Genomic DNA, 17578 nt, shown 5'->3' on the forward strand with positions numbered 1-17578 from the left:
GGAGTTATGGCAGAGCTTTGCTTTTTTGTTGTTAGAAAATTAAAACAGCTCTTCTGTCTTAGTGAAAGGCACCAAACTCAGCTTTGGTCTAAGATGGACAGGGGACAACAGTGCGTCTGTCTGAGGAACTGAGGCAGCTCTAGTAACAATTCTTTTAGTGCAGGTGATTATTTAACCATATCACTATAAAACTGCACTTAGAGCATTTGGAGGAATGAAAGAAGTGTTTAGAGTTCCTGAGAGCAGAGCACCAGGGAAAAGGCGCCTTGGGGAGCCAGGACCTCTGAAAAGCAGAAAGTCTCTCTGCATCTCATGGGCCAAGTTTCATGTCCACTGAAGCTATTGGTAAAATTCCCATAGGTCTCAGCATAACTGGGCTTTTACCCTGCAAACATCTTCATCCTTCGATTTCAGGCACTGCACTGAAATCAAAAATCCTGGGCAAATGCTGGATCTAGATGGCAGGTTTTCTGTTCCCAAAGATTTTTGTAAATGCTTCCAATTCCGCATCAGGTTGAGAAGGATCTGAGCACCAAACACACACTAACGCAGCAACTGGGGTTTGAGCCCAGGGTGTGGGGGAACCCAGACACCCATCCGTGTTTTCCGTATTCCTGAGGGCTCCCTTGAGCAATGCCCAAGGCCTCGGCCTATCTGGAGCTCCTCTATATTTAAACTGAAAAAGTCCCTCTTGAAAGAATACTGCTGTCCAAACTGGTCCACATCAGTGGCTCCCTTTTGACAAATCAGTGCTTTCTAGTGGAAACCAAGGCCTAATTCTTGATCATCTCAGCTTGAAACAGAGGGGTACAGAAGTTTGCAAATGCTTAGCAGGCAGGAAGCATGTTCCTTTCCTTGGAGCAGATGCTAGTGAGAGGTAAATCGGGGTCTTTCAGCAGGTTTAAGAGAATTGAGCCGATGTCACTATGACCTGGCTGTGCTGAGAGCTGCTCTGCCCCCAAGGCCAGGCAGGGGCAAGGCAAGGGGGCAGGAGGACCAACCTCTGTGCGTTTGTGTTGGCCACTGTCCACAGACAGCAGGACAGAGAAGAGACGTCATCACGGGATTCAAGCCTTATTCATGCTTGCCATGGGGGAAAGTCTAGGTTAGAAAAGCTGCGAAGGTTTCCCCGGCCTGGAAACTTCCTGTGTAGCAGGGGATGAAGCCAGCCCAAGGCCGAGCTCCTCTCTGCTCTCCTTCGCTGGAGATTGACCTCTCATGCTTTTTTTTTTTTTTTTTACTTTAAGGGGAAAAAATTGCCCAGTTATGATACGTGAAATGAATGCAATTGCAGGCATCCTGGGAATAGCCCGGGAGCTGTGTTTGCAGGGAGCTCCACATGAAACCCATCAAGCAACGCAAATATTGTAAGTAGGATGTGGCCGTGGGTTAGGCTTTGTTTGGGTCTGCTGCCGTCTGTTTTCTCTACGGAACAGGATTACCACTCTGCTTCTAATTAGTCAAAAGGCAGGGGGAGCCAAACAGCCCCTACACATGTCAAAAATCAGAAAGAAGTCATTGAAAAGAGGGAGAAATTAAAATAAATCGAGGCTGATGATGCTTCAGCAATGCAAAGGTTCTCTGGGTCTGCGGCCAGGGGCTTGGCCTCTCCCAGCTCCTTCTGCATCGCCAACAGAGGGACCTGGGTTTTTATTTCTTTCAGTTGTTTATTTCTGTAGAGCATTTCCATTTTAGACAAGTGTGCTTGCAAGTCCAATGTGTTTGGACCCCCGCATGGACTCCAAGGCATTCTTAGTTCTGAATTTTCAAATTAAATCACTCTCTAAAACCAAAAGTTTGGGGACCATTTGGTGAAATCTCCCTTCCGCCTGGGCACCTCTGCCTCGGGGTGCCTCTTGTCAAAGCTGATGGAGAAAGTCAGCCATTCCCTGCAGAGTGAGTGGAAGGGGTTATCCTTAGATTTAAAAGGAATGGCAGTAAAGTTCAGGGATCAAGATTCGAGTGACCTGCCGGGAACTCAGACAACCACATGGTGCAGCAGCAAGGAGTGCCTTCGGCGGCAAGTAAGACCCACCTGCCATCTGCCAAAACAGAGGTGCTCTGTGGACCCCTCCTCCTCCTCCTCCTGCCCAGGGACGAGGAACCGTCACTCCTGGAACTGCTCAGTTGAAACTAGACCGCTGGGAGCCCAGAGAAGGACAGAGGCATTCCCTGGCCATCCTTCTGCCCTGGGCGGTGAGATTGAGCCCTCTCCCTTCCACAAGAAAGGGTAAATATGGTGGGATTTTTGTTTGGTTTTCTGAAGTGGGAGAATTTTTATTATCAGAAATGAGACAATGTCTATATTCTTTCTCCATGGTCCCTTGCTCACACACACACTCATATGTGTTTAAAAGCAGAAAGGTTTATTCATACACAGATGTTTCTAATTATTTTCTTAAGAACAGTTCCCTCATTCATGCTTAATTTGTGAAACTCCTGTTCAGTTCCCCCAAATCTTTTTTTATTACTTTTAATGGTCATACCAGCAGCAGTAATCATAAGCTCTGAGCCTATTTTGCACTGATGAGAATCAGCACTTACTACTTCAAAACTTTTAATGTTACTGTAGCTGTACATTGGTGGGTCCTGTAGGAGAATTGGGTCTTTTTTTGGTGACAATGGAGATGTCCAACCTTGAACCTTTCCCTTTGCTTTCAAAGCCGTGCTGTGAATCCTGTATCCCAGAGGAAACCTGGAGTTTGCTGAGCCAGCTCTGAGAAGGAGCAGGTCCAGCTGAACTATTCATTCCCAGGCATCACTCTGTGATTTACATCCCATATCCCAACATGCCATCATCCTTGGCCCTACTAGCTTGTGCTGCTGGCTTGGCTTCATTTTGCTTTTATATCTCTGGTCATGATGTAGAGCCTTATCTGGCCTCCTTAGCTCCTTGAGACTCAGACACCAAGGAAGGAGATAAGCTGTATTTGGCAACCACTCTCTGACTTGCGATGGAAACCAGGAGGGCAACCTTCCTGGCTGGAGCAAGGAAGGACCTGGAGAGCCCACCTGAGATCTGGTGTGACTTGTAATGGTGCCTGAATCAATTCATCTTTCTTTGTCTTGGTTTCTTTATCATGGCAGTGAAGGAGTGAGTGCTAGTGGACATTGTGGGTGATTAAGTGGTAAAAATCTTTGAGATCTGGAGATGAAAGTTGCCCCAGGGGAAGGACAGAGACTTTTGGGCTCTTGGCGTCTCCTGTGCGGAGATGAAATACAGCAGTGAATGACAGCACGGGGGCCTCCAGGTGGAAAACACAGCAATGTCCCTTGTTGCACTTCCCCAACTTTGCTTCTCTGTAGGAAATAAAAAAGGCATCCTTTGTCCCTTCGTCTCAATAGGAGTACCCTTTCCAAGGCCCTTTCCCATCAATTACTAAAAACTTCAAATCTTAGTAAATCTGGGATATTTTGAGGTGTTTTCTTTGTTGCTTGTGCCAGGAGTGAAGGCTTTTTGCTGTGTAAATCGTGCAGTGTCTCAGCTTTGGCGTCCCCTTCCCCTGCATCCTGGCGATGGCTGACAAAGCGTGTGCTCTCCTTAACGCCCTCCTCTCACTTGGTTCGAGCATGTCAGCATGCTGGTCATCCTCCTGAACTGCGTCACCCTGGGCATGTTCCAGCCCTGCGAGGATGTGGAGTGCCAGTCGGAGCGGTGCACCATCCTGGAGGTAAGAGCACAGACCTGCCACACTTCCTGGGCATGCATCGCTGAACGGCGCGCGGGGCGGGTGGCTGTCCCAAGAGCTGGGACCATTGTGTCCCTCTGCCCCAGGATCCTGTCATGAAAACCCTTTGTATAGGGATGGTTTTTACAATGACGGCCAATGAGTCTGCCAAGTCTGGCCTGGTCTTCTGGCTTCAGGGGAGACGGGGACATGCTGCTGCAACCTTATGTGGAACCCAAGGGCTGACTGGTTGGAACTCACCACAGCAAGATCATTTCTCTACACAGCCGGTAAGGGTGGGAGTCTCAGAACTGGGCATCATCTGGTGTTGAGCACTTTTTAATTACAAGATGCCGCAGGGAACCTTTTGCTCACACGCAGCAGCTTTCACTCCAGCCAGGTCACTGCTGGCGTCTCTTGGGTTGCTGCGGTGTGGTCTGTGCAGTCAGGCACTGGTGACTTTGCCCTCTCTGGAAGAAGAGGCTAAAACATGGGATGGGTCCACACCTGCTGTGCTCCACAACTGAGTCCCTCAGCTGTCACATGGCCAAGTACCAGGATAACTGACCGTTGGGAAATGCGTGCCAACATGAAACTCCCTCCCAGACCGTAAGCGCCAGCCTCTGGCCACCCCAGCCCTAGTGGGGCTTCGTGTCTGTCCTGTCATCCCTCGCTGAGTCCTGGCAATCCCCTCGCTGCCATATGCCCGCAGGGTTCGTTTTGGAAGCACAGCCTGGCAGCATCTGGTGTGTGGGCTGCACCTTGGCGCGAGGCTTCCTGCAACAACTCATTTCTGAGGCTTGAAACGAACTATTCAGTCTTTCTAACGCATTACATCAAGCAAGGCAGGGACACGTGGCAGTATAACACTCTTGGTTCATTTGAATCCTTCACATATCTGCTGTTTTACCTCCCTTTGAGCTTTTCAGCATTAAAGGAAGGCCATTGGGATGCTTCCAACCAACCTCTCCTGCCCCTTTCAAAGCTTGGTCCAGACTTGCCTGCAAATGCAGGAATGGCATGGAAACCTCCTTCAGTCCAAAAGGAGGACCTGTTAAATGTGGAGCCAAGTAAACCAGATGAACAGAGAAGCCACTTAGGGGTTTGTTAAGGAATAAGATAAAGTTTGGAGAAACTATTGCACGAGAGGTATCCAGCGTAGGAATTTCTCCAAAGGGTCAGGCGCAGAACTGGCAGTCAGGCGCAAAGTGGCACCCAAAGGTGGCTAGTACAGCTGCTTCCGAGGAAGGCTGCACCCTGCAGGCAGCTGAGGTCTCACCCCCAGAAAGCCCGTCAGAGAGTGTCTTATCTGTCCCGAAATAGAAGGGTTACCCTCCTTGCGCCTGCAGTTTATTTGCATATACTCACCCATGTGGGACTTTGTTTGGAGGATCCTCGTCCCTGCCAAAACGTCCAGGCAGACAAAGGGAATCCTGCCTGGACAAGAAGGTGACATTAATGAATGCTTGTTATTTGCTTCCTTTTTTTTCATAACAATGTAGTTTAATCAGGTCGCAATCACACAGCTTGCAAAACACACAGCGGTCTGTTCTCCCTAGAATAAACACGTGTACAGTCTGCAAGGAGCCCAGGCACTGAATTTAGTTTCTAATAATTGCTGAATAATTGCAACATGTTGAGTATATTTGTAAAAACCAAAGTGTTATCCTAATGGGTTTGCAGGCAGAAAAGGGCTACAAGTAAAACCATCTTTATCCATCGCCCTGTCACAGCTTGCAGGAGGAAACGGAAGCCAGAACATGAGGTAGAAAAACCTGAACTTCTTTATGGAGGCGTTCAGATGCCAGTTATTAAATGAACTGAAATAATGGAGCAAAATTTCAGTGGAGTTTATCAAGGGGAACGTTGCTTGATAAAGCCAACAGCTAGACAAGATCATTCTCACACCCAACCACGCAGAGGTACATGGACACGCAATGGGAACTTGGCTTCCATGTGGATGTTCTGTTAAGTTAGCCATTAATCCATTCTGGCCTCAAAATGAAAGTGTCAGAGACACAGTACCAAACAGTGTGATCATTAAGCGAGTAGATAGTTCTGTTCAGCAACATGTCTGTGGATCAAGAAATTGCTGTCCTTCAGTGAGGCTGTTATGCAAAAGAACAAAGCCTTTGCGCGTGATTTAAAAGCAATCTATACCTCCTGATGTTCAATTTTACAGGCAACTTTCGCAAGAGTATTTACAAAAGAGACCATTTTGTGGCATCTTCAAATGCTTCCGCATTTCATGCACGTATATGTGGTCACCAGGACAGATGGAGCCGTCAGCCCTTGCACGTCCCTGCTGTCCGGCTCCCTGCTACTCTGCCAAAGTGGTTCCTTCAAGTAAAGGCTGAGGCATATTCTGTAAGGCGGCACTGGATTAATTTGCTCATCCTTATTTTCCTCTCTTGTTCCCATCGTAGTTTAAAAACCATGGTCTTAACCCTCGTGAAGGGGCATGCTGCACTTGGCCAGTGGGATGCGCTGAGCCTTCACCCCATGTGATACTGCAGCAGTCGTTCCTCACCTGCAGCAGAACTGCCCTTTATAGCTATTGCTTCCACCTGTACTTGATGTGCACAGTCACCCAGCTATGTCTGGGTGCCTGAACACGAACCCAGTCCCTCCTGGAGCCCGTGAAAGCATCAGAGGTGAAGCAGATGCCTCTATGTTAGATGAGACAGATTCCTTCTAGTGGGTTTGGGCTGCCTCAGCTTGGAGACTCAGCTTCCACTGCAGGTTGCTGAGACCCTCCAGGAGCCAACCACAAGCTGATGCTGAATGCAATTCTGGCTCTAAATGCCGAGATAATCCCAGCCCCTACAACAGTTATGGCCATGTATCTTTGTCAGTAGATTAACAGATGCTGCCAATGTCCCCCAAGCAATAAACTAACCCAGGAGCTGCACTCAAGAATTGCCATCACCCAGCAAATATTGCAGGTTTTATTTTAACTTCAGGAGATGGCACTTGGGCACTACTACTTTGCCTTGCAGAGTCTGTCAGCAGGATGTACAGAGTGCCTTTGCAGGAGGAGCGCTCATGTCTGTGCTTTCCCTTTCCCTGATAAGAGAGCACAGCAGAACTGACTGTAATAATCTTTTACTGATCTCCAGGCATTTGACGACTTCATTTTCGCTTTCTTTGCGGTGGAGATGGTCATCAAGATGGTGGCTCTGGGGATCTTCGGGCAGAAGTGTTACCTTGGAGATACGTGGAATCGCCTGGACTTCTTCATCGTGATGGCAGGGTCAGTAACCAAACCTCATAAATTTGCTATTTGTGGTGAAAGCAAGAAAACCCCAGAGAACCGAATCTGCAGGTTGTCCTGGCTGGTTTTCATAACAGATTGTGGAAGCTGCCAAACTTGAGCCAAACCAAAATTTCATTGGGTTAAGTCTCTGGCAGCCACGCCAGGTTATGGGGAAGAATGTGAGTGTCAGGGCAAAAGCCATCTGGTTTTCGATAGCGATCCTTTTGCCAGAGTGATCCTTGTCAAATCAAAGGCCTACTGATGCCATCCTTATGATAGCCAGCATGTCCCAGAGCTTGTGGCTGAGATCACCACCTCGACAACGGGTGGGTAAAGCACATGGCAGTTCAGCCCTGCTTCTGCTGAAGCCACAGCTGAAGTTCAGGCCATGTGGGCTTGGGGCTGGGTTGCATCCCGTGCAACGCTCGAATACCACCACCATAGACAACGAGTTGAGCAACTGAGGTTGACATTCCCTAGAATATGGCTGGAAGCAGCAATGAAACTAGCTAGTTTTGTCATTGCCAAAGGTCTGAGAGAGGCAGAAAGCTGAGAGAGATGCAAATAAAGGATAAAAGAAATTGCTTCCCAAAAACTCACGTCTGTTTTAATAGAGAGTAGTGTACTTAGCAACCTGCATTAAGGGATTTAATTAAGAAAGTGAGCTCTTCAACTTGGCAGGAAAATCACTGTTCTGTGTGAACCTGACAGCTGTAGTAGCACCATTAGAGCAAAGCAGGAAGGCAGAACTCAGCCAAACAGGGAGAATCCAGCCCAAAAATCTGGTTCAGAAGATAGATATCCCAGTGGAAAAAGCTAGACAGAAGCTGATCATCAGCTGCCTTTGCTGATCCTCCTAAATGACAAGCGCCTGCGAATTTCTCCTGCAGACTTTGCTGGTTACGTTTTAACACTGTCTCCCACAGCTGGTTATTTCTGTAGGATGTGTTAATAAACAGGTTTAAATTATTTGCTGAATCACCCCAGGAAGATCTGGGTTCTTCTGCCACCAGCTCCCTTACACTCCTAGGGGAAGGCTGCATGAGTTACTTGGCAAGTCTAAAACTTTTTTTCTATGAACAAAGTTAGAAACCCCAGCCTCTTTTACGTGCCTGGCACCCCACAGAAAGGGATAGACTGGTTTAATTACAGAGCACTGCCTTCTTTCTGAATTCCTGGGTTTATAGAGACCAGTCTGGGGTTAATTAGAACATTCCTGTAATATGTTGGGGGATTTTTACCCTTGCATTAGTGATGTTCAATCTTAACTCCACTAATAAAGGAGTTTTGTTTTGCCCCGTGTCTGGAATACAATTAGGAACGGCCTGACCACTTTGAATAAAACTTGAGCCATCCTGAGCAGAGCTTCCTTTGGACTCGCGTGTGGTTACAGCTAGGAGGAACAGCAAGAACTACAACAGAGGCCATTGAGGATTTTTTCTCCAAAGCTGCTGCAGTGATGAATCCAGGACCAGAGCAGGGTTGTGGTTTCCTTGGGAGTCTCAGGATCAGAAATCTGGCTTACATAACCAAAGGTGCTGGCGGTGTTTCCCCATGCCGAACCTGTAGGATTGGCTCTCCTAATGGCTGAGTGGAGGTTCCCGGTGTCATCAAACAGGTCTTCACAGCAAAGACTATAATAAAGTATCACATGCAAGCACAGAGGCAGAGCCCTCCACTCATACTTCCAAGGCAGATTTTGGCACCAGGATCTTTGTTCGCTTAGACAAGGAAGATGGCTGGTGAGTCAGTTTGATAGTTTTCCAGGCCATTTCTAACCCTAAGTGGCAAGCGTACATTTGAGAAGAACGAAAACAGCAGAAACGCCAGGAAACCCCTATAGGAAGACCTTCTGCCCATGCAGCGTTACTAAGGCTGGAGATGAGAAGCAGGACAACCCCTTTTGCTGGCTGATCCTGGCCTTTTCCAGCTGATGAGGCCATGCCTGTGATGGCATTGCCTCCAGCTCCCAAAAGAAAGGCTGGTTTGGGGCCAGGGTGGCCGCTAGGCAACACTGGCGGAGGGCAGGGCGAAGCCATGCGGATGGGCTGGGGCTATTCGCTTCTTCTACCACAACCACCCAATCCTATCTTTGTTCCTAAAACCAGAGGCAGTTTTAGCAGCGAGTAAACTACTGGAATAACTCAGTTGCTTTTTCCAGCAAGTGGAGGGATGTGATGAAGTTAATACAAAGCTTTTCTAATAAGAAGGGAAACAAGTGATATGCAGTGCTGCCTGCTTTGTTTGTCCTATTTGGTCTCCTCAAGTAAGCTGAGCTGGCTTACTAGCAAATGTACCAAAGAAAACTGAGGGTAAGCGGGGAAACTACAAAATAAACATATCTTCTGCCTTTAGCAACAGATTGTCTCTGAAGTTTGTTCCAGCACTGAAGCCCTTTCATGTTCTGCTTGCCTAAGAAATGTACCCTGGAAAATTTCAGACCGAACGGAGCTTACAACCTTTCAGTCTGACGAGCAGCCAAGTTGAAAGCATTTCCCAAGTATCAGAAATGTTATCCACAAGAGCGGAAACCAGAGAGATTGCTTGTGCATCCAGTCCCTGGAGACGTTGCAGGCCCATAAGACACGCTTTGGACAGCCTCAACTTGACAGCACAAGGAGTGGAAGCCGTTGTTGGCAGAAGATATTGCAAAGGCTTGTACCTCCTTTTTCCCATGTGCAGGGGCTATGAGGAATCACCTACCACGTGCCAGTCCATTCTGACCTCCAGACCCTGCATATCCAAAATTCCCAGCTCCAGCAGGTTTCCGTGGGGGATTTCCAGGGTATTCTTGGCTTCTAAGTGTGGTATGAGAATAAGACCCCAGCGTTCTTCTTGACAAAGAAACATCTGAGTTTTATATGAAGGTTTCAATTGGTTTCGATGCTTGTAAAATGTCCAGTCTGGAATCCATTGCAGTCAGTGAAGCGGTGCAGGTTGCCTTCGGTAGGCGATATAGATCCTCTGCAGTTTAGTTAGTGGTATATCACAGAAGTCCAAAACACCAGAGGCAGAAAGTCTGTTGCCTAGGCCAAATCTTAGATCCTTATTCACCTTTTATCAGCTCTGCTAAAACTCCCAAGAAGGTCGCTGACAAAAGGGCCAACCTGAAGCAAGGTAATGCCCTGGGAGTTGGCATTTAACACGCTAATAGTTGCACGCACCCTCTGGAGTAAAAACCAGCTCCCACTGGTGCATTTCATACTCCTTTTACATGCTATTAGAAGTTTAAAAACTGTATCAGTTACAGTAAAATCCACTTACTCAGCCACCCGATAAATTGTGAGTGTGCCATATTGGGACCAAGCCAGCGAACAGACTCAGTCTTCAGCACTATTAGTTTGGGGGACTTTAAACAATGGTTTGCCTATTCCTGCAAGGTCTGTTTAAAGCACGCACCTGGTGCTGGCTCCAGCCCCCTTGGCACAGGCGCGAACGGGCATTTCCAATGGCTCTCCCGCTGTGTGGTCCTCCACGCGGCTCCGTGCTGCTTCCCCGCCGCTCTGCTACGGCTGCCTAATGAACACGCGTTAGATTTAAAACCTGTTTTCAGGCCGTGCTGAGTTTTAAAGCTATTCATCAAGTTCGGCTCAGTTCCTACATACAAGCTTTAAGGTGGTTTTGATTTATAAAGCCTCACTAACTACAGCAGAAAAAAAAAAAAAAGCCTTTGGAAGGTTATTGCTAAAAACAGCTCAGAACTGCCATGGCCTCCGCAGGGGAATTAGGGTTAAAGGGCCGAAGTCCCCCCACTGCAATACCAGTGATATGGTGGGGTTACACCTCAAAAGCAAGGGAGAAGGACAGCTTGATTGTTGCTTCTTGGTGGCACTTAACCATTTTGGGTACATCCTGGCTGTAGGATGCTTAAACAGAAAAATCTCCCGTTGCGCACTGCAGTTTCTGAGGTTACAGCGGCTCTGCTCATATTTGCCTTCTTCCTTCCATATCTGTTTGTTTCTTTCAAGAAAAAACAAAAGCCCTTTCTCCATGGGGGCCAGCAGCTTACTTGCAGAGTTGCTTTTGATGCTGTTACGTTATTTGAACAGGCGTGGTGAGAGACTTGTGACATATTTACAAGTGCTTCCCTGTAGTCAAACTCATAAATTGTAATTACAGCCACGCTAACTAGCCATAACCCCATTAAAAAAACTGCGCTACACACGTTTGCCACTCATTGCTATAAAAGAGCAAGAAAACTGACTAAAGCTAACGTCCTTCCCAGGCCGCGAGAGAAATGTTTATGTGAAATGGAGACGGAGCATGAAAAAGAAAATGTTCCCTATTCTCAATAATAAAATGGAGAGCAAACTACCTCAGCCGTCATTTGTCAGCGCAGTTATTCGCGTTTTTGTTATAGGAGAAAAATGGCGTGAAAATATGCCGGGATGCTAGTAGGGGGGATGATCTCAGGAACATGAGTTCCTGCGCCCCATCGGCCCTGCAGCCAGCGGGCAACGCGCTCCGGCCCCGGAGCCGGCCGGTTTCACGCGCGCCGCGTGCGGCTCCCTGGCCGGCCGCGCAGGGACTGCCCCAAGCCGGGGCGGCCCCAGCGCCGTCCAGCGCAAAGAGCGAGCGTCCCACGACCTGATTTCTTCTCTCTTTCCTCCTCAGCATGATGGAGTACTCTCTGGATGGACACAACGTCAGTCTGTCTGCGATCCGCACCGTCCGGGTACTCAGGCCGCTGCGAGCCATTAACAGGGTCCCAAGTAAGTGCAATCGTTCTGTCCCTGCCTGCAGCCCCCGCCGGGCGCTCGCCGCCGGCTCCGAGCAGCCGGCTGGGAATCCCGCGCTCCCGAGGAAGCAGAGAGCTCCCGCCCGAGCGATTTTGGTCCTTGGTTGTCGCTAAGCTGGTGGGGCGCAAGGTCCTGGAGCATTCGGCTGGGCTTGCAGCAACGCCCGTGGGCGCTGAAGGGGTCAGGGCCGCTGCCCAAAACACTTGACCGCGCTGCGGTCACGCGCTCGGTGTAAATCTCTGCAGGCTAAGGGCTCTGACTGACCAATCCCCAGGAAAAACAGAGATTTAAAACCGCCCGAGCGGATTATATGCTTGCTAAGTCTTGCAGTAGTCTGCTCTCCTGCCTGCTGAGAGCAAGTTCATTTATTTTAATTTTTGACGGCAAGTAAGAGATCATTTGTTATTATCATCGGTGTTAGTAAAGGGTAAGCGAGTAGATTTTGTACCTGGGATGCCAAATTTTTGTAGTTGTTTTCCACCATTTTTGTGAATTCTCTGAGGCAAGTAACTCTGTATCTGGTCCTTCCTGGCCTGCTCCTTGTGCAAAGTAAATAACAAAATTCCTATAAAGAAGGGGGAAAGACCAAGGCTAAGAAAGATCTTCTTGCCTCAGTTAGGTTCATTTTTTCTTTCTCAGCTATTGAGGGTCTTTCCATCTCTTTGTCCTCGGGATTAGAAGTGCAGCAGCCTCCGTTGTTGGTAAAATAACACAGAGGCTTTGCTATCATGTAGAACAAAATTGGGTTCAGGAACAATGGGAAGTTCAAGTGGCCCCTAAATCCATTTTCAAGTGGAGTCAGCTGCTTGTCTTCTAAATCCAATTTGAAAGATCAACCAACAAGTTGAAATAATTTCCTGCCAGTACCAGCCCTCTGCTGAGCAATCCTTTGCGATGTACTAATTTCATAGCTCTTCCATCACATTTTAACCAAAATCCTCTCCATTCAGAATGCAGCAGCATTGTACGGAAATCGTACGTTGTATGGCAGTGTCCTCTGCAAAAAGGACATTTCCAGCTTCTTTGCAAAGCACGCTGAATTACACGGCCCCACCGGTTCTCGCTGAACATCCTGCCTAGATTAATTGCCCATAATGTCGGCACATCTACCGACAGCAAAACAAACTCCCCCAGAACAGTTTTGCTTCCCGTACCGTAGATGAACATGCAAGGGAACAGATGGATGTTTACGCACAGGAATCTTTGAAGTTTCTCTCTGAACTCATATTCGCTAGGATTTTCTACCAAAAAAAAAAAAATCTGTAAATTCGACAGTGACAATCATTAGGAGTTAAAAACGATGAAAAGAAACGAGAGCCTAAAAGGGACCGCGAAACCCTCTGGAGCTTTGGTTTCCTAAGGAGGTTTTGTTGCCAGGGTTTCCGAGCAGCCCAAAAGCACAACACCAAGTTTCCCTCTGGGGTTTTGGGTGCCGCCGCTCGGCAGAGGAGAGGCTCGGAGGGATGTCCAGCCTGCCTTTTTGTGCTTTATGAACCCGATACTAAAGCTGTGAAGGAAGGCATTTAGGCTGTCTTCTGCTACCCTTGCCACTTGGATTTTTTTTTTTTTCTCCTAGAAGACAGGTAATAGAAAATCTTCAATTTTTCGTTAAGAGTACGTGAGATTAAATCCAAAGAGCTAAATCTGTGTTCGGAGTTATCCGGCTTGATGAACAGCTAGGCTGGGCTTATAACATTACCAGCAGCTTGAACGAGGGCCAGGGCGGGATTAGTGTTCTGCGAAGTACCTCGCTTCCTGGAGGGTGGGTAATCACAGCCTTCCCTTCTTTATGAGATGCTAGCTCCATCCACTTTTAACTTGGGTACTTCTACTGTTTCAGTCTGATGCCTGATATAATCCAGGAGCTGCAAGAATGGATAGCGATAACCCTCTATTTTATTGTATTTTTGGAGCGTCTGGGCGATAACACTGTCTAGTCTTTCATCCGTGGGGATGCTACAGCTTAGCGTGGAAATCACCTCCGAAATCCACCTCACCCCAAACGGCCACGTAGCAGCTGGTGCTGAGCAGCCCCGTCCGTGCCGTCTGGGGTTGAAACCCATCTGTCCGTCGCCCGTGACGGGGCAGGGAGATGGGAGTCGCGGCCGGATCAGGAGGGACAAGCCTGCGGCTTGGCCGCAGGCGCGGGAGACGCTGGGCCTGCGGGGAGCGGCGTGGCGCTTCATCCCCGCGATGCCTGGGCATTTTCCTGGGCTCCAGCCAGCGCTATTAGCTCTTAGCTTCCAGGCACAATAAATTCACCCACAAGATTATTTCATTTTTCTTTTATTTGTTAAGAAAAGCAAGGGGAACACCAGCCAATAAAAACATCATCTCTATTAGAAATTATTCCTTGCAAATGTCAGGAAAAATATAATTCCTGTAATTTATATTGTTGGCAAGGACTGTAGTTTTTTAGGGGGAGGGTTAGTAGCGGTCACTTTTTTTTTTCAAGCCCATTTCCCTGCTTTATTTTCTTTTTTTTTTACTATGTGGTTTAAAACAGGCATCACATGGAATGAGCAAGAAAAGAAATCCTGATCCTTGTTTCAGCCTAGCCGAAGCTAATAATCCTTTCCCATGGCACACTTGACATTCGGCTGGGAGTCCGAAGCACCCTGCGCACATCGCTAACAGATGGATTCAATCTCGAGAACGGTGCCACTAAACAACCCCAAATACCAGAAGTAGCTGAGTGGAAAAAAATTGTCTGGCATAGGGAGAGAAATTTTAACCATTTTTGGGTAAAAGAGGCTGAGGGTTTTAGTGAGGGTGGAAAAAAAAAAAGGAAAAAAAAAAGGAAAAAAAGGCCAGCTTCCTTTTTCCAGTGGGAATAAAGTGAGTCTTTTCTGCTTTTCCGAAGATAGATTTGGAAGGAAAGCCCGAAGGGCAGCGCCGTGCACCAGGCTCCGGGGGGGCGCACGGTGGGGGTGAGCGTTAGCGAATCGAACCCCTGCACCTCCCGCTTGGGCTTCCTCGGTTTGGCTGCCCGGTCGGGCCAGCCCAGGCGCCGAGGTGGCCCCGGGACAGGTTGTGACGGGCAGCCGGCAGGGTTGGCACGGGGCTGGAGGCCGGGATCGCGCCCCGGGAGGAAGGCAGCCGCTGCGGGCTCCAGCAGCCAAGCTGCAGCGCGGGGCACGGAGACCTCGCAGGGCTCTTGCCCTGGGAGGCAGAGGGTGTTACTCATACCTAATTATTTATTAGCGCCGGCCTCTTGGCCGGGGCGGTTGATGCACGCGTGCCGTGCTGACGAGGTAGCGCGGGCTCTGGCCGGTTTGCGTTTCCGCTGCGGAGCGACGCTGGCAGCGGGAGGGCGTCCCGGCACGGGGCTGCCGCCGTCCTCGGGAGGTGCCGGCTCCGTCGGGCGCTGGGAGACCCCGGGAGACCTGCTGCTCCCCAGGCCGCGGCACGCAGCCCTCCCCTGGCAGCTGGCGGGTGTCGGCGTTGGCACTGAATTACTAGGCGAAGCATGAGCCGTGACTTGGCAGCGAGCTGGAAATCAGGAGGGCGAGGGAGGGAGAGTGCACCAGCGCGTCGGAGCTGCTCTCCGTTCCAACGGGACAACTGGTGGCGTGCAGCATCCTGCTAGGGGAAACGAAGGGAGAAACGGCCCCGTACAGGCAGGGAAAGTAGTTTGCAGAGCAGCATCTGAGGGGGATAAAACGCCTCCAGAGCCTGCGGTGCCGCCGGCTTTGCCAGCAGACGCAGTGATTGCCACGGTGCCGCAAACGCGAGCCCCGCTCTCTGCTGAGCGCTGGGCTCCCGAGGCTGTTTCTGCTTTTATTCTGTTCTGTGATTTTTGCATTGGCCTTCGTCTCTCCCTCTTTCCATTATTTCTCCGTCTCTCACCAGTTGTCAGCTGTAGATGATGGCTGGTTGGTGTCCCAGAGGCCCGTTTAACCTCTATTGAACTGCTGAGCTGCAAGTCATTAATCCCATTTCACTCCTGTTTTATCTTTGGGTTTGGAGGTGCCCTGACCTGCGAGCGGGCGGCCGAGCCCAGGCCCTGCCTCCCTGCCCCGTCTCGCCGGGTCTTGCAAGACGGGGCCATCCTGCAAGGTTTGCTCGTGCCTTGATCTTCTTTGGGAATTAAAGATGAAAAAGGGTGCACAGAAATCGATGTTTTCTCTGGGTGCTGGGAGGACGTTGCTTTGGCACCAGTGCCAGAAGCCATGGAGCATGGGCTGCCCTCGTCTGCTGGTGATGTTGGAGGTGGGCAGGAGATAACTCCTTCTTGGAAGAGGAATAGTCTGCAGAGAAGGCCGGGAGAGCAACTGCAGTTAAAATCCTACACTAGGCTCTGTATTGTTTAGGGGAACAATTTGTGTGATTGAAGTGAGACCTTCGCTATGTTTCTAAATATATATTTTGACAATGTCTCAGGAGGCTGACAGCTTGCAGGGGTGTTTCTAAGGGAAAGACGGTCTTGCAGTTTTGCCCATGGTGGCATGTGGTTGAGCGCTGTGTCACTGAGAACGTCTGAAAATCTCACCCCAAAATTCACCCTTTGGAAGTATGCTTTGGATGCAGTTTGTTCCCCTTTGCTGCTAAGACTTTTTGTGCTCTTTACCGTCCTTCTCAGCCTTAAAGCTTAGGGGAGAAGACAGAGCTCAAAGCCTTGACACCGCAGTGGCCATGCCAGCAGCGTGCGGGGACTTGGGAGCCCTGATTGCACCGGCTGTGGCTTTGGCCCCTCTCTGCCATGCACGTAGTAACCTCTCAAAGTGGGACACGAGCCCACTAATTTCAAAGAAAAATTCACAAGGAGCTGATTTATGCAGCCCCGTTCCTCTGCCCAGGATGCCCAGCTGCAGAGACCGAGCCATAGGCCGGTGTGACGAGAGGCGCGTGGGAGCCGGTGGCACTTGCTGTTGCCCCATCGGAGGGCTCCTCTAACCTGTTTTCTCCTTCTCCCCACAGGTATGCGAATACTCGTCACCCTGCTGTTAGATACTCTGCCTATGTTAGGCAACGTCCTCCTCTTGTGCTTCTTTGTCTTCTTCATCTTTGGGATTGTCGGTGTGCAGCTCTGGGCAGGGCTGCTGAGAAACAGGTGTTTCCTAGACAGGAATTTTGCAATGTAAGTACAGCCAAAAATCACCACCTTTTCTTCCTTCCTCCCTCCCCACTGCCAGAGAAACCCCCACGCGCAGTGGGGAGAGCCTGCGGCAGGGCGCAGCCGGGGCCAGACCCAGCGCGCCGCGGCGAGAGCGCTCTTCCCTCCGCTGCCGGCGGGGTCTCGGTGGCCCTGGAGCAGGTCTGAGTCCCCCTCCTACAGCAAAGCAGAGATGTTTAGCCATTTTCTTTCTGTAGCATTAAACTTTAACTCTTGCACGAGCAGCTCCGTCCTCGTGGCCTGCAGCCCTTCTTTTCCGATTGCCGTGTTCACTATCTATTTAAATCTCCAAGGAGCCGCTCTAACAGCCCCCGGGATATTCCCATACGATATTTGAACGATTGACTGCTGCCAGATTCACCCTTGCTTTTTGGCACTGACGTATCGTCGAAGATACGAAAATGCCGCAGACGCTCAGGGACGGGGTTGATACATGAACAGACAGATGGAAACCAACCACGAACTGGGGGAAGTGAGTGAGCGGGAGGCCCTTGGTGCTCTGAGCAGCAAGTCTGGAGCTGTCACCTCTCACGCGCAACAGGGGATGAGAAACCCAGCTGGTTTTAAGGTGAATCTTTCTTGAGCTGGTTGGTGGCATAGTGAGGACAGGCTGTGTTAGCTCTCTCGTCGCTGCAGCCGCCCAGCGCCCCAGCGGGGACCCGGCTGTGCTGGACTGGGGACAGTGGGAGATGGCGTAGGATCGGGCACGGCACTCGCAGGTTACTGTACATGGCTGGAAATACAGGTTTCAGAGGCTGAAGAAAAAGGAAACGGTGTGACCTAGGAGAAAAGTCGCTTG

General features: G+C 49.6%; 1 protein-coding gene across 3 annotated transcripts in view; it reads left to right on the forward strand.

The window, feature by feature from the left end:
- The first annotated feature begins 3478 nt into the window (after positions 1-3478).
- The window catches only part of CACNA1H (calcium voltage-gated channel subunit alpha1 H), a 132833-nt gene continuing 118733 nt past the window's right edge, over positions 3479-17578 (forward strand). For all 3 annotated transcript variants that reach the window (XM_068908216.1, XM_068908218.1, XM_068908217.1), the window contains exons 1-4: positions 3479-3671; positions 6788-6921; positions 11539-11636; positions 16584-16743. In XM_068908216.1, the coding sequence (XP_068764317.1) occupies positions 3579-3671; positions 6788-6921; positions 11539-11636; positions 16584-16743 (485 nt within the window). In that variant the 5' untranslated portion in view covers positions 3479-3578. The remainder of the gene's footprint in view (positions 3672-6787; positions 6922-11538; positions 11637-16583; positions 16744-17578) is intronic.

Source organism: Struthio camelus, chromosome 15 (genome assembly GCF_040807025.1).
Source record: "Struthio camelus isolate bStrCam1 chromosome 15, bStrCam1.hap1, whole genome shotgun sequence".
NCBI lineage: Eukaryota > Metazoa > Chordata > Aves > Struthioniformes > Struthionidae > Struthio > Struthio camelus.